The 16,426-nt window shown below is 42.6% G+C and overlaps 2 protein-coding genes across 7 annotated transcripts in view; one reads left to right on the top strand and one right to left on the bottom strand.

The window, feature by feature from the left end:
• Nucleotides 1-5,047, bottom strand: part of LOC128696721 (dnaJ homolog subfamily B member 12) — a 61,528-nt gene extending 56,481 nt beyond the window's left edge. For 2 of the 4 annotated variants that reach the window (XR_008408198.2, XR_008408199.2), the window contains exons 1-2: nucleotides 4,730-5,047; nucleotides 707-947 (exon numbers count right to left, since the gene is read on the bottom strand). Coding sequence is in view for 1 of the 4 variants with exons in the window: in XM_053788096.2 (XP_053644071.1) it covers nucleotides 707-947; nucleotides 4,730-4,868 (380 nt within the window). In the remaining 3 variants the exon portion in view is untranslated. The remainder of the gene's footprint in view (nucleotides 1-706; nucleotides 948-4,729) is intronic. The other 2 variants (XR_008408197.2, XM_053788096.2) reach the window with 1 other exon arrangement.
• A 4,331-nt stretch (nucleotides 5,048-9,378) lies between these two features.
• The window catches only part of LOC128696742 (lebercilin-like protein), an 88,143-nt gene continuing 81,095 nt past the window's right edge, over nucleotides 9,379-16,426 (top strand). The window contains exons 1-2 of one of the 3 annotated variants that reach the window (XM_053788115.2): nucleotides 9,379-9,439; nucleotides 14,687-15,481. The gene's annotated coding sequence lies outside the window, so the exon portion shown is untranslated. Of the gene's footprint in view, nucleotides 9,515-14,686; nucleotides 15,482-16,426 lie in introns of all 3 variants that reach the window. The other 2 variants (XM_053788124.2, XM_053788131.2) reach the window with 2 other exon arrangements.

A 16,426-nucleotide genomic window follows, 5' to 3' on the forward strand; every position in this document is an offset into this window, starting at 1 on the left:
AGTAAAGAATAATAGTGTGTTTAATATTGATAATGTTTGTTGATTAACTGTTAAACTGTTCTCTATATCTCTGTTTTTACTAAATGTATGAGTGCTGAAAAACACTAAGACATTACAGTATTTGCCTTTTAAAATTATTAAAGTTGTATACAGGTCCACATCCCTTCATCCAAAATTCTCAAATTCAGAAAGTTCAAAAAACCGAAGTTTTCTGTGGAGTGTGGAGCGTCAGTCGTCTCCATGCTGGGTCACGCCGCCACATGGCAGTGTTGAGAATCATTCTTAAATTTGGCAAAGTCTGAAATTCGAAACAATACAGGCCCCAAGGGTTTCGGATAAAGGGATGTGCACCTGTATCAAGTTTTTATACACTTTTTTTTTTGGGCCATTACTTAATGATTGAAAAAAGTATCTAAATTTAGAATAAACCATGTGGATTGTGCATTTTTAATGAATGTTGTTGCAATAATAATTCTCCATGGAGGAAGTGGAGAAAATCTTTCCTCCATAAGCCATGCTTATTGTTCGAAGCTACTAAAATGCTGGGAGCAAGGGGCTAGTATCCCCCTTCTCCTATATAAAATACTAAATGTAAGAAGAAAATTTTTACATTTCTTCTTTTTTGGGTCACCCTTCGTTGGTGGGAGATGAGCACTGTGTTAAAAAAATATTATTATTATTATTATAAAGCACTAGCTTGACTTACCTCTTGACTGCATCCACCTGCTCTTTGGTGAATTCTCCAGAAACACTAGAAGACTGTGATGAATTTGAGGTACTCGTTCTCTCTTCAGCTGTTCCAGTGCGTCGTTGTCGCACATTCTCGCCACCTCCCATACCTCCACCTTTACTGCCACCACCACCATCTCCTTCGCCTCCGGCTGTCCCATTACTATGCGGGCTGTGTCCAGCTGTACCACTTAATCGATTCAGCAATTCCAAAAATTCTGTAAGATAAAGAAATCCAATGTTTTATAAATTTCAACCAACAATAACTGACAAATTATTTAAAATAATACTTACCATTGTGCCAAACCACAAACGTCACAGAATTAACTAAAATAATGCTACATTCTAGGTAGTAGGTTGGTAGACAGCAACCACTCAGGGAGGTACTACCGTCCTGCCAAGGGAGTGTAAAACGAAAGCCTGTAATTGTTTTACATGATGGTGGGATTGCTGGTGTCCTTTTTTCTGTCTCATAGACATGCAAGATTTCAGGTACATCTTGCTACTTCTACTTACACTTTGGTCACACTACACATACATGTACAAGCATATACACCTACCATCCGGCTTACGACTGAGTTCAGTTCCGAGAAACCGGTCGTAAGTTGAAATGGACATAAGTCGAACTTTGCTACTGAATATCAACATCACATTTTTGTAATGACTTTATTTTATTGTTTTATTCTGGTATTTCATGTCTTACTTTACTTTTTATGCTGTTAGAACTGTATTTTATACTGTAATGTTTAGGATAAACACTGTGTACAACACAAATAGTTGTTTATTTCCCAGAAATTTTTCATAAAAAACACGGTCGTTAAGTCGGGTGGTCGTAAGTCGAGCAGGTCATATGTCGGATGGTAGATGTATATACACACCCCTCTGGGTTTTCTTCTATTTTCTATCTAGTTCTTGTTATTACCTCTTATCTCCATGGGGAAGTGGAACAGAATTCTTCCTCCATAAGCCATGCGTGTTGTAAGAGGTGACTAAAATGCCGGGAGCAAGGGGGCTAGTAACCCCTTCTCCTGTATAAATTACTAAATTTAAAAAGAGAAACTTTCGTTTTTTTTTTTTTTGGGGGGGGGGAGGCACCCTGCCTTGGTGAGATACAGCTGGTTGAAAAAAAAAAAGTTACATTATAATCATTCTCTTATTTCCTACTTTTATGTGTGGGAAGATGCTTGTTTGATAAGGTTCAAGAACTACTGTACAATACAGTAGCTAAAAAAAAGCACATTAAGCAGATTACTATACATATATATCTCCCCATTTTTCCAGATGGCCATGTGAACTACTGGCATATGCATGTTCTCTGAGGCAATGTTCCAGACTTCTTTCCTTATCTTGCACATATTTTATTACATTCATCACATGGAATGACACAAACCCCTGTATTGGTATCTATGAGTAAGGTGGTCTTAAACAAGTCTTTGGCAATGGTAAAAGAGATAGTGCATGCACTTATCTTGCAACTTGCTATGGCACACAACATATTACTATGACCACATATGAGTAGGACAATGTATCTCTTAGTGAGACTGTCTGAAATTGTCTAATTCATGATGGGTTGTGTTCTTCAAGGAAGGCCACGCTCAAGATCCTAAAACAGGGCTACTCAAATGGCGGCCTGTGGTCCAAATCCGGACCTTCTGAGTGTTGTAGTTGGACTGCGGGCTTCAGGAGAAAGCTTAGTTAAATAGCAGCTGTTACCACGTTCAGGATCAGGTGGTACACAAGACCAGGATTAATATTGTATTCTATCTGAATGGAATGCATACACTGAATGGAATACAGCATTCTAGCATAGCTAAATAGTGATATTTTCTTCCATTCAATGGTAATTCATATTGGTAATTATCACTTGTGCAATGAAATAGACTTATTTGGCATTTTGGAAAGAGAGTTTGGCTACACATGCTGGGAAGTCTGGTGACCCTGGTGCAGCTTTGAATTTTGGGAAAAGCTGTGCATTTGCATTTGTGTTTGTGCAAGGTATGATTTTGGGTTTTTTTATTTTCTTTTTACCAAGTTTGATTGTAATTTGCTGTGCCCACCTCTTTTATGAATAAGTATATTGGTGGGGCATTTAGTGTTGAATCGTGTTGTGATCAAATTCTTCACATCAATGTTTAATCAAACTGGTTATAAATTTTCCTCATTCCTTTTCCACATTCACTATTTATCTTCATATTTTGAAATTTTTTATAAGACGAGGACTGAAAATGAAGTCCATAGAATATGATGAGTACACTGCCCTGATTGCGTGTAAAAAATATATCTGGACCTTTGCATACATTGGTACTTGTCCAAGTGGACCTTTGCTCATAGTAGCTGAGTAGCCCTGTCCTATAAGCTCTCAAGAATAACCCTTTTTGATCCTAATTTTTTGATGGTAGTAGTAATGCAAATCATGTGTTACTTGGTTTGTGATAAACCTTGTAAACAACAGTGTCTTCAGATTTGCACAACAGATATTGTCAGTTTAGAGTAAACTTCAGGCACAGGTACACACAAATACAATTACATGTATATAAATTATCATACATACCAGCATATGTGTAGATTACCTAGGATAACCCCCAAAAAAGTCAAAAGTGACTTATTTCCATTGAGGTCCTTGAAGTAACTTATTATTTAAACCTTAAAAGTTAAAACAGGTAAGTAACTTAACTATGTGGAAAGAAGTTACAGTAAATATGGAATAAGGTAAACCGAGTTATATACATTAACATTAAAGTGAAGATCAGATCACAGTAATAGGTACATGTATGTTAGCTATACAAGAAATCACTCTCCTCCCTTTCTGTAGCTACATTCATTAGGTAGCTTTTGTCTCTCTTCTCGAACTGGCTCATGCTATAACAGGCTCTGACATGTGCAGGCAGTCTGTTCTGCTCCTTTATTGTTGTACAACTTTGTAGTACCCACTGTGGGTACTACAAAGTTGTGTTCCGTTCCCCCTAGTACTATACTTGCTTTGGTTCCCAGCCATGACAAACTTGGCAGCAAGATATTCTGGACACTGTTTGTGAACAAATTTACAAATGTGATTTAAATTTATATTTTACTCTGTCTTCAACATTCAGCATATCCAGTTGTTGTAATTCATCCTGGCCTACATGTTCTCTTGGACCCAGGTCCAGGATGAATCTCACCATTTTGTTCTGGGTGATTTGTAGCCTATTTTTGTTTTTTGTTAAAGCAGAGTACCAAGAAGAGCAAAAGTAATCCACATGGCATTGAATAAGAGGCAGATGTAGGGTCCTGCAATACTCAGTTGTTAGACATTGTTCCTGTCTTAGAGTAGATTCATTGTTAAACTTTCTAGGATAAATGACAGACATATACAGGTGTTTTATTTATATTATTGGTATATATAAACCAGGTTCATGTAACCATGGTGTTAATTCTAAGGTGCACATTCAAATCTGCAAAGAGAGAACATGAGAAAATTGAGTTAAGCATAATTAAGTAGCTTCTTCCAGCAGACCAGATGTTCTGTTTATGCAGCCTCAAAATTACTTTTACACCATCTTGAAAATAGTTAGTGATAATTTTAGACAAGTGTTATGATATACAGTGAGCCGCCAGGGTGAAAACTCTGTTCTGGGAAAAAATTATCAAAAGGTTACACCAACCATATCTAAATTAGATTACAAAGATTTTTCCTTATTAAAAGGCATTAAGTCTGTGGGACATTAAACATTTTTTTTGCTTGCGAGGTAGTCAAGGTCTGCAATCTTAAACTGATAAATGTCACCAATGGAAATTTCAAGGACCACAATGGAAATATCAAAGACCACAATGAAAATATCAAGTACCACAATGGAAATTAGTCACTTTGACTTTTTTGGGTTATCCTGGGTAATTCACACATATGTTAAACTGTATATGATAATTGTACTTATGTGTACCTGTAGCTAAATAAACTTACAATACACAAATAACTGAGCCGCAGGTGTAAGGGTAAAGGAAGCCATAATTGAGTGAGACTCACCTTGATACCTCTGTGATGGGTACAGTCGCTCTGCCTTCTGCGTGAACCTAATAGCTTTCTCTCTGTTGCCCTCCTGGAAGTATTTCTGCGCTAAATTGAAGCATTTTTCAGCTTCATCTTTATTTCCGTCATGTACCATGGTGTATTTTCAGTTGTAAACACGCAGGATGAAAGGCCACCTGTGATTAGAAGGAATGAGCCAATCAGTGAAGTCTACGAGTAACTTGACCAACCAGAGAGTGAGTTACAAGCTGGCTGGGCAGGTGGTGTCAGTGCTGCCACCTGCTGCCAACTTTAACAACCATCTTACAAATCAGCTGATGAGACGATGCCAAGTCTATCCTACAGCGGCTCTTGTAACCTCCACCTCTCTTTTAAATAACATTATTTGTCTTCTCTATATCATGTCTTGAAGAGTATTTACACAACATATATGAGGATAAATGTTAATCAAGTGGTCCTGGAGGTGACCTCACAACAATGACTCAACTCACAACGTTTCACGCAAATGACATTTCTAACAATTCTTATCCAGTACAAGCCGATTTATATTATGCAATACTGTTAAACCAGAATTAAAGTATCTGATAAGAAAAAGTGTGAGCTGGCGCTTATCCACAGGAACCTCAAATAATTAATTACGTAAACTATAATTCCGTAATGACTAGACAAGAAAGCTGATGCAATTTTTTCCTTAACAAAGGCTGGTCATCCTGAGGCCATCGACATTATTATGGTGGAGGAAGTGAAGCCTCCATGACCATGAACTTGGTCTTTGTAATGCAATTATAACTGTTGGAGAGCAAGAGGCGCCAGAGTAGATTTAGATTTTGCCACCGAAGTGGCTAGTTTATTGTGCATCCCATATTTATTCTGTGAACGGTAGCGCAAGAGCATATGGATACACAAAAGGCCTAGAAACTAGGCCCCGAAAGGGTTAACAGGTGTAAGAGGCGCCACCGTGTGACTTACATGACTATAATTCATCAGGGGATACACACCAGTGACCTGCATGACCATCCTTCACCAGGGGACACATCAGTGACCTGCATGACCATCCTTCACCAGGGGACACATCAGTGACCTGCATGACCATCCTTCATCAGGGGACACATCAGTGACCTGCATGACCATCCTTCACCAGGGGACACATCAGTGACCTGCATGACCATCCTTCATCAGGGGACACATCAGTGACCTGCATGACCATCCTTCATCAGGGGACACATCAGTGACCTGCATGACCATCCTTCACCAGGGGACACATCAGTGACCTGCATGACCATCCTTCATCAGGGGACACATCAGTGACCTGCATGACCATCCTTCACCAGGGACACACCAGGGACCTGCATGACCATCCTTCACCAGGGGACACATCAGTGACCTGCATGACCATCCTTCACCAGGGGACACACCAGTGACCTGCATGACCATCCTTCACCAGGGGATACACACCAGTGACTTGCATGATCATCCTTCACCAGGGACACATCAGTGACCTGCATGACCATCCTTCACCAGGGGATACACACCAGTGACCTGCATGATCATCCTTCACCAGTGACCTGCATGACCATCCTTCACCAGGGGACACACCAGTGACCTGCATGACCATCCTTCACCAGGGGACACACCGGTGACCTGCATGACCATCCTTCACCAGGGGACACACCAGTGACCTGCATGACCATCCTTCACCAGGGGACACACCGGTGACCTGCATGACCATCCTTCACCAGGGGACACACCAGTGACCTGCATGACCATCCTTTACCAGGGGACACACCAGTGACCTGCATGACCATCCTTCACCAGGGGATACACACCAGTGACTTGCATGATCACCCTTCACCAGGGACACATCAGTGACCTGCATGACCATCCTTCACCAGGGGATACACACCAGTGACCTGCATGATCATCCTTCACCAGTGACCTGCATGATCATCCTTCACCAGTGACCTGCATGACCATCCTTCACCAGGGGACACACCGGTGACCTGCATGACCATCCTTCACCAGGGGACACACCAATGACCTGCATGACCATCCTTTACCAGGGGACACACCAGTGATCTGCATAACCATCCTTCACCAGGGGACACACCAATGACCTTCATGACCATCCTTTACCAGGGGACACACCAGTGACCTGCATGACCATCCTTCACCAGGGACACACCAGTGACCTGCATCACCATCCTTCACCAGGGGATACACACCAGTGATCTTCATGACCAACTTTCACCAGAGGACACACCAGTGACCTGCATGACCATCCTTCACCAGGGGACACACCGGTGACCTGCATGACCATCCTTCACCAGGGGACACACCAGTGACCTGCATGACCATCCTTCACCAGGGGATACACCAGTGACCTGCATGACCATCCTTCACCAGGGGATACACACCAGTGACCTGCATGACCATCTTTCACCAGAGGACACACCAGTGACTGCATGACCATCCTTTACCAGGGGACACACCAGTGATCTGCATAACCATCCTTCACCAGGGGACACACCAATGACCTGCATGACCATCCTTTACCAGGGGACACACCAGTGACCTGCATGACCATCCTTCACCAGGGACACACCAGTGACCTGCATGACCATCCTTCACCAGGGGACACACCAGTGACCTGCATCACCATCCTTCACCAAGGGATACACACCAGTGATCTTCATGACTAACTTTCACCAGAGGACACACCAGTGACCTGCATGACCATCCTTCACCAGGGGACACACCAGTGACCTGCATGACCATCCTTCACCAGGGGACACACCAGTGACCTGCATGACCATCCTTCACCAGGGGATACACCAGTGACCTGCGTGACCATCCTTCACCAGGGGATACACACCAGTGACCTGCATGACCATCTTTCACCAGAGGACACACCAGTGACTGCATGACCATCCTTTACCAGGAGACACAAACTACTGGCCTGCTGACCTATCTGGCTCTTAAAGCTAGCTGAACTCCACTTAATTATCTTTCTAGTACTGGAGTCTAGTAGGCTTGAGACTAGAGAGGCAGCTAGACTTTAAAAAATAAGATATTACAAGGACCCCAATGGAAATAAGTCACTTTGGCTGACTTTTTTTGGTTATACTAGGCAATATACACATTTGTTACTATGTATGATAATAGTATTTATGTGTACCTGTACCTAAATATACTTACTAATATCTTAGTCATTACATGACCTGTCCACTAGTGTTGCCATTATCAATCAGCTGAAGGGAAGTAAAACCAGAACAGTGTTAACTTCTATGATTAAGTAGGCTTTCTGGGTTAACAATTTAAATGTCAAATATAGCAAACTATAGTAGTCTAGTAAACTACTATATTCGTCTCATTGTCTTCTAAGTTAATCATAAGGTTAGCTGATATGCTATGCATAACAAGGGACTTTCCATAAATTAATTTATGCCTGTCAATTATTCCACTGTCAACTGTGTACTGTATTTCATTTCAAAGATATAAAGTTGCTTGTTTAATGCCATAAACTGAGATCCTATAGTCAAAAACTGAGATCATAAATCTAAAACCTGAGATTTTAGGGTCAAAAACAATTCTTATGGCCAAAAACTGACGTCCTTCTATGGTCAAAAAACTGACGTCTCACAGCCAAAAACTGAGATCCGTGGTAAAAAAAAAAACATCTTATGTGCTCAGCAGAGAGAGTGAACCCAGTAGTGGCCAAAGGAGAGGCGGGACCAAGAGCTGAGACTCCACCCTTGCAACCATACTTGATTTGATTTGATAAATATTGGACTTCGGTGAGTACAAAATATTCGACTTAGGCGAGTACACAATATTGGACTTAGGTGAGTACACTCTGAGTCAATACCAACAGGTTTTTTGTAGGCTTAGAAGTAATTGATGTGTTGGGCCCCGATCAATTGCCCAGAGGACTGACGATGATTTTTTAGTTAAATATGTTTATTATACACCCCATACCCACTTGTGGGCAGTAGTCAAAAGATTACAGTGGTACATAATGGGTCCAGGGACTGGGCTCCAAAGTTCTGATAAGTGAAATAGGTACAAAGGTAATGAACTCACAAGTTACAAAGGTAATGAATCATGTAAGTAAATTTACTTAATTACGTTTATACATGGCTACAATCATGAACAAATTGTGGAGTAATGAGCAATTGATGAATACAACATCTTAGGGGAGTGAACAGGGAAGATTCTTCACTAATGGCTTATCCTGAGGTAGAGAAAAAACACATTTCACCAAGGCTGCCAGCGCAGAAGTACTTAGGTCAGGGGGGACCCCAAGCCTGAAGACCGGCAGAGCCAGAAGGTAAGTATCCCGTAACTTGGTTGGTAGCTCACACACTGAGGTCCGTGGTTCGATCCCCGGTACGGGTGGAAACATTGAGGGCGTGTTTCCTTAATTAAGACACCTGCTGTCCCTGTTCACCTAGCAGTAAATAGGTACCTGAATGCTAGCAGACTGGTGTTGGTCGCATCCTGGGCCAAACCTAATTTGCCCGAAATGCTCTGCATAACAAGGGGTTTTCTATACAGTATGTTATTGATGTCAGCTAGGTCTGTATAACTGTAACATGTACTTGTAGAAATAAAGATTATTATTATGTAAGTGTTAAGTCAGTAGTGTAGGTAAAGGCGCTGGGCTAGTCGTCTGCTCAGTGTCTGGCCAGCAGCCATGGAGGGAGGAGTGTGTGTAGTGCTTCTCCACCTTTATTACTCCACTCCCTCTAAATACTCAAAAAAATGGGGTGTTTTAATTGTAGTGTAATGAATTCTCCTGACATGCGATTGAAGTATTTTGTGACGTTCGTGATGTATAAGTGCAGCTGTGAAGTGAACAGCCACAAGCGAGGCTCTAATGTTTATTGAAAGATAATTAACTTTCGTGACGATTGTGTTGATAATATATCTCTGCAAAATACTGTTACACAATATAGAATTATTTTCCTCTAAACTTACTGATCCTGAGTTCAGATGTTATACTTGACCTTAGTGGAAATAAGTCACATTGACTCTGTGTTATGCTAAGTTAAATTACGAAAAAATACAATTTTTGTGGCCATAGCATCTATGACCCATACGGACTTAGCGCATATTTTTTAATATATGCATTCGAAAGCTAAATAAAAACTTATTCAAAAATATTACAAGTTAAGAACAGATGTACACCGGGAGGTGCACATCTCTGTATACATGTGTATATACTCTGACAGTTTACCTGTATCCTAATATTAGGGGTAAGCCAGTGGAAGGCCTCGGTCAGATGACCAAAAGCTCCAGCTGTGGGTCATCATATAACTAAGACCCGCGTCAGGAAATACTTTGTCTTGTTTCCTGACAAACTTGACCTAACCTTGAACAGCGACATACAACCTTAGTGACCCTCGTGTATGTGTGTAAGGTCTGTCAGGAAACGAATTACCTTACGCTGGTCCACTGTATCTGTCAGCCACATTATGTTGGATTGTCAACTCTATCACCCAGCATACAGAATTTACCTCCAACGTCGTCTCCGCTCTGCTGCCCTTTCTGTACCTTCCCTTCTTGCTGCCCTTTCTTTACTTCCCTTCTTGCTGCCCTTTCTTTACTTCCCTTCTTGCTGCCCTTTCTTTACTTCCCTTCTTGCTGCCCTTTCTTTACTTCCCTTCTTGCTGCCCTTTCTTTACTTCCCTTCTTGCTGCCCTTTCTTTACTTCCCTTCTTGCTGCCCTTTCTTTACTTCCCTTCTTGCTGCCCTTTCTTTACTTCCCTTCTTGCTGCCCTTTCTTTACTTCCCTTCTTGCTGCCCTTTCTTTACTTCCCTTCTTGCTGCCCTTTCTTTACTTCCCTTCTTGCTGCCCTTTCTTTACTTCCCTTCTTGCTGCCCTTTCTTTACTTCCCTTCTTGCTGCCCTTTCTTTACTTCCCTTCTTGCTGCCCTTTCTTTACTTCCCTTCTTGCTGCCCTTTCTTTACTTCCCTTCTTGCTGCCCTTTCTTTACTTCCCTTCTTGCTGCCCTTTCTTTACTTCCCTTCTTGCTGCCCTTTCTTTACTTCCCTTCTTGCTGCCCTTTCTTTACTTCCCTTCTTGCTGCCCTTTCTTTACTTCCCTTCTTGCTGCCCTTTCTTTACTTCCCCTTTCTTTACTTCCCTTCTTGCTGCCCTTTCTTTACTTCCCTTCTTGCTCCCCTTTCTTTACTTCCCTTCTTGCTCCCCTTTTTTTACTTCCCTTCTTGCTCCCCTTTCTTTACTTCTCTTCTTGCTGCCCTTTCTTTACTTCCCTTCTTGCTGCCCTTTCTTTACTTCCCTTCTTGCTGACCTTTCTTTACTTCCCTTCTTGCTGCCCTTTCTTTACTTCCCTTCTTGCTCCCCTTTCTTTACTTCTCTTCTTGCTGCCCTTTCTTTACTTCCCTTCTTGCTGCCCTTTCTTTACTTCCATTCTTGCTGCCCTTTCTTTACTTCCCTTCTTGCTGCCCTTTCTTTACTTCCCTTCTTGCTGCCCTTTCTTTACTTCTCTTCTTGCTGCCCTTTCTTTACTTCCCTTCTTGCTGCCCTTTCTTTACTTCCATTCTTGCTGCCCTTTCTTTACTTCCATTCTTGCTGCCCTTTCTTTACTTCCCTTCTTGCTGCCCTTTCTTTACTTCCATTCTTGCTGCCCTTTCTTTACTTCCATTCTTGCTGCCCTTTCTTTACTTCCCTTCTTGCTGCCCTTTCTTTACATCCCTTCTTGCTGATGGATCCTTCTTTAATCCAAACACTCTCATTGACTTGATGACAGCGACTGATTTACTACACAAACTCTGATGATGATGTCTCTAGCACTCTCGTCCGCCCTTTCTACCTTAAAATCTCTTGCTACCCTCTACCCCTGCACTATCCACTGCCCCGCTGCACTCCACACCCTAATAATCATCCCTCTCCCTCTTGCCACCCATTTCCCCTTCCCTGCTCTGCTGCTTTTGGTCATCTGACCGAGGCCTTCCACTGGCTTACCCCTCCACCCTCTTTAAAAATTATAGTTATGATTGTAACCAATTATCCAACTGCTCTGCTTGCTGCAGGCAGGTGTAATATAGTGACCCTCGTGTAGGTGATAGGCTTTAAGTCCTTTTAACCAACTAATCAGTATTATACACTAGGATGTTGATACACGGGTATATAACCGAGAGGTGAATGGTGGCCCGGTGGCCTGGTGGCTAAAGCTCCCGCTTCACACACGGAGGGCCCGGGTTCGATTCCCGGCGGGTGGAAACATTTCGACACGTTTCCTTACACCTGTTGTCCTGTTCACCTAGCAGCAAATAGGTACCTGGGTGTTAGTCGACTGGTGTGGGTCGCATCCTGGGGGACAAGATTAAGGACCCCAATGGAAATAAGTTAGACAGTCCTCGATGACGCACTGACTTTCTTGGGTTATCCTGGGTGGATAACCCTCCGGGGTTAAAAATCCGAACGAAATCTTATCTTAATGTCTGTGTATATACACTAAGAGTTTGATCCCTATATCAGGGATTAAAGTATTCTAGGCTGATGGTGAAGAGGTTAGATGAGATTTTAATGACCCTCACGTAGTCGATTGATTTTAAGCGCAATTAACCAACTAATAATTTACATTATTTAAAAAATTAACATATAAACAGTGAATGTGGCTTCAATAAATCACTTATAATTTAAGGAAGGTCATCGGTGGACGTTAGATATTATACGACGCGTACCATCTATCTACGCTGCAATAACAGTTATTTCTTGGGCAACTTGTTCATCTGGGAGACATTGGCGAAAATATTTTTTTTTTTTAGCCACGAGTGGCAGGTGACACAACATTTCTGTAGTATAGCGGCCTAGCCAGTCACAAAGTTGCTGTGGCCAGTCACAAAGATGTTGTGGCCAGTCACAAAGATGTTGTGGCCAGTCAAAGTTGCTGTGGCCAGTCACAAAGATGTTGTGGCCAGTCGCAAAGATGTTGTGGCCAGTCACAAAGATGTTATGGCCAGTCACAAAGATGTTGTGGCCAGTCACAAAGTTGCTGTGGCCAGTCACAAAGTTGTTGTGGCCAGTCACAAAGATGTTGTGGCCAGTCACAAAGTTGTTGTGGCCAGTCACAAAGTTGTTGTGGCCAGTCACAAAGTTGCTGTGGCCAGTCACAAAGTTGCTGTGGCCAGTCACAAAGTTGCTGTGGCCAGTCACAAAGTTGCTGTGGCCAGTCACAAAGTTGCTGTGGCCAGTCACAAAGATGTTGTGGCCAGTCACAAAGATGTTGTGGCCAGTCACAAAGTTGCTGTGGCCAGTCACAAAGTTGCTGTGGCCAGTCACAAAGATGTTGTGGCCAGTCACAAAGATGTTGTGGCCAGTCACAAAGTTGCTGTGGCCAGTCACAAAGTTGCTGTGGCCAGTCACAAAGTTGCTGTGGCCAGTCACAAAGTTGCTGTGGCCAGTCACAAAGTTGCTGTGGCCAGTCACAAAGTTGCTGTGGCCAGTCACAAAGATGTGGCCAGTCACAAAGATGTGGCCAGTCACAAAGTTGCTGTGGCCAGTCACAAAGATGTTGTGGCCAGTCACAAAGATGTTGTGGCCAGTCACAAAGTTGCTGTGGCCAGTCACAAAGTTGCTGTGGCCAGTCACAAAGTTGCTGTGGCCAGTCACAAAGTTGCTGTGGCCAGTCACAAAGTTGCTGTGGCCAGTCACAAAGTTGCTGTGGCCAGTCACAAAGATGTGGCCAGTCACAAAGATGTTGTGTACAGTCACAAAGATGCAGTGTACAATCACAAAGGTGCAGTGTACAATCACAAAGATGCAGTGTACAATCACAAAGATGCAGTGTACAATCACAAAGATGCAGTGTACAGTCACAAAGATGCAGTGTACAATCACAAAGATGCAATGTAGTCACAAAGATGCAGTGTACAATCACAAAGATGCAGTGTACAATCACAAAGATGCAGTGTACAATCACAAAGATGCAGTGTACAATCACAAAGATGCAGTGTACAGTCACAAAGATGCAGTGTACAATCACAAAGATGCAGTGTACAATCACAAAGGTGCAGTGTACAATCACAAAGGTGCAGTGTACAATCACAAAGATGCAGTGTACAATCACAAAGATGCAGTGTACAATCACAAAGGTGCAGTGTACAATCACAAAGATGCAGTGTACAGTCACAAAGATGCAGTGTACAATCACAAAGGTGCAGTGTACAATCACAAAGGTGCAGTGTACAATCACAAAGATGCAGGGGAGTTAAAGACCTTAGACTGAGTAAGGTTATTAGGTTATTTTAAATTGGGTTAGGTGGGTTTCAATAGGCTTGGTTAGGTTTCTTGCCACTTGCAAAACAATACTATTCTCTGATATAATCTCCACTAGATACTGTGCAATTTAAGACGTATTTTATCGGCGAAATCCGCCAAGGAGCTGCATTAAATTATCACCATAAGATTTTTATCTCCATAAAATCATTGCGGAAGAAATAAAACAAATGACAACTCATCTTGTGGCAATAATAACTATGTACTTACTTTTATTACTCCGAGCGAGGTACCGAGGGATGAGTGGTTGAAAAACTATGACATCAACTGTGACTGGAACAAATTACGCCATCAACTGTGATTTGAACAAATTAAGACGTCAACTGTGACTTGAACAAACTATGACATCACCTGACATCGCATTTTCACGCTCCACTACTCTAAACACTAACAAATGCACTTCGTTTCAAGGCAACAGTGTATGACCCACATAAGTTAGCACTTTAAATAATACAGTAATAATAATAATAATGGAGAAAGAGGTTTTTATGTACATTTAGACAAGTTGTTCTATATGTGTAATAAGTAAGTTATCTCTATGGCATTCTTCTGCCATAATTTAGTTATTTCAAGAACATGTGATTTGATAGAACAAGAAACACAAGTTGGATTATATCACCTGTTATTGAAATAATTTTTTTTTTTTTTCAGAAACTAAAAGTTGAAGAGCATTGCGTTAAAGGTTTCTAAATTTTCAAAGGGTGTTGCTTGGTGTAAATATTCCCGCTGTCTTGCATCTCCCAGGATAACACCCACAGCATCGCATCTCCCAGGATAACACCCACAGCATCGCATCTCCCAGGATAACACCCACAGCATCGCATCTCCCAGGATAACACCCACAGCATCGCATCTCCCAGGATAACACCCACATCATCACATCTCCCAGGATAACACCCACAGCATCACATCTCCCAGGATAACACCCACAGCATCACATCTCCCAGGATAACACCCACAGCATCACATCTCCCAGGATAACACCCACAGCATCACATCTCCCAGGATAACACCCACAGCATCACATCACTCAAGATGACACCCACTACTCACTAGTGGAAAAAACTAAATATGAAATTGATGAGCAGCAACAGTAGGTCACCTGGAGAGAGAGAAATAGTGTCGATATAGAGCTGTTGCTTAGTGTAAAAAAAAGCAGCTGTGACATATAAGAAGAGCTTTGACTTGTATAGAAAAAGAGCTCTGACATGTAAACAAAACAGCTGTGACCTGTAAATACAGAACAGATGTAACGTTTAATCAAAAAAGTGTTAAAACATGTAAAAAAAACAGCTGTTAAACTGCAGCTGTCATATATACTGCATGAAGGCAGCTACTGTATGCGTACGACAGGCATCACCAGCTGTGACAGGTGTGTACAATCATCGGCTGTGACGTGTCAACAATCATCAGCTGTGACGTGTCAACAATCATCAGCTGTGACAGGTGAGTACTTCACTCATTATTAGTCGTAACTGGTACGTACAACAGTCATTACCAGCTGTAACAGGTACATATAACGATCAGCTGTAACAGGTGCGTACAACAATTATCAGCTATAACATAGGTTTATAACAATCACCAGCTTAGCTGTGACAGGTGTGTACAACAATCATTAGCTGTGACAGGTGCCTCTTCAAGGGGGGCTCCTTGGCGTGGTGAAGAGGCTCTTGGTCTGAGGAATTAGACCTGTCGGTCTACTTCCTCAGACCGAACCTAATTACCCCCCAATCCCCCGTTCCCTATCCCATCCTCCCCTTTTTCCTTTCCTCCTCCTCCTCCCCACCCCTCCCTTTTGCCCTTCCTTTTTGCCCTTCCTTTTTTTTTTCCACAGGCACGCTAGTTCCTAGGGAGGGGAAAGGGTACCGGGGTCCATCCCATTCCTTTGAGGTTCTTGGCGGTGGCGTAGTTTGCCGTGGAATCTGGATTGCCTGGGGATGTCCTGATCCCTCTCCGGTATCCCGGAGGGTGGCTTTGGGTGTCTCGGGCGACGGGTGTATCTCTGGAAGCCACCTTTAGGATTCCGGGGGTGGTGGCCGAAGGAGGTATGCTTTGTGGCGGATTTCCGGCCGCCCTCTCTTTTGTCCACCGAGGTAGCTCGGCAGATGTGAGGTTGCTATCCCGGATTGCCGGTTTACTGGCATGATGGGTAGGGTATGGCACGGGTTCCATGCTGCATCTGCGCTACTTGCGGTGCTGAGGTCCTCTTGGGCGCGGAGGGAGATTTCTGGCCCTTTCATTCCTCCTAGGAACTATCCCTCCCCAGTCCCCCCTTTTTTTATTCTTTTTTTATTTTTATTTTCTTTTCTTGTTTCTTTTTTTTTCTTAAAAACAAAAAGAAAGAAGTAACCTAACCATGGCAGCCCTAGTCCATGAACCTGCTACCCCCGG

The sequence above is a fragment of the Cherax quadricarinatus genome, chromosome 31 (assembly GCF_038502225.1).
Source record: "Cherax quadricarinatus isolate ZL_2023a chromosome 31, ASM3850222v1, whole genome shotgun sequence".
NCBI classification, from domain to species: domain Eukaryota; kingdom Metazoa; phylum Arthropoda; class Malacostraca; order Decapoda; family Parastacidae; genus Cherax; species Cherax quadricarinatus.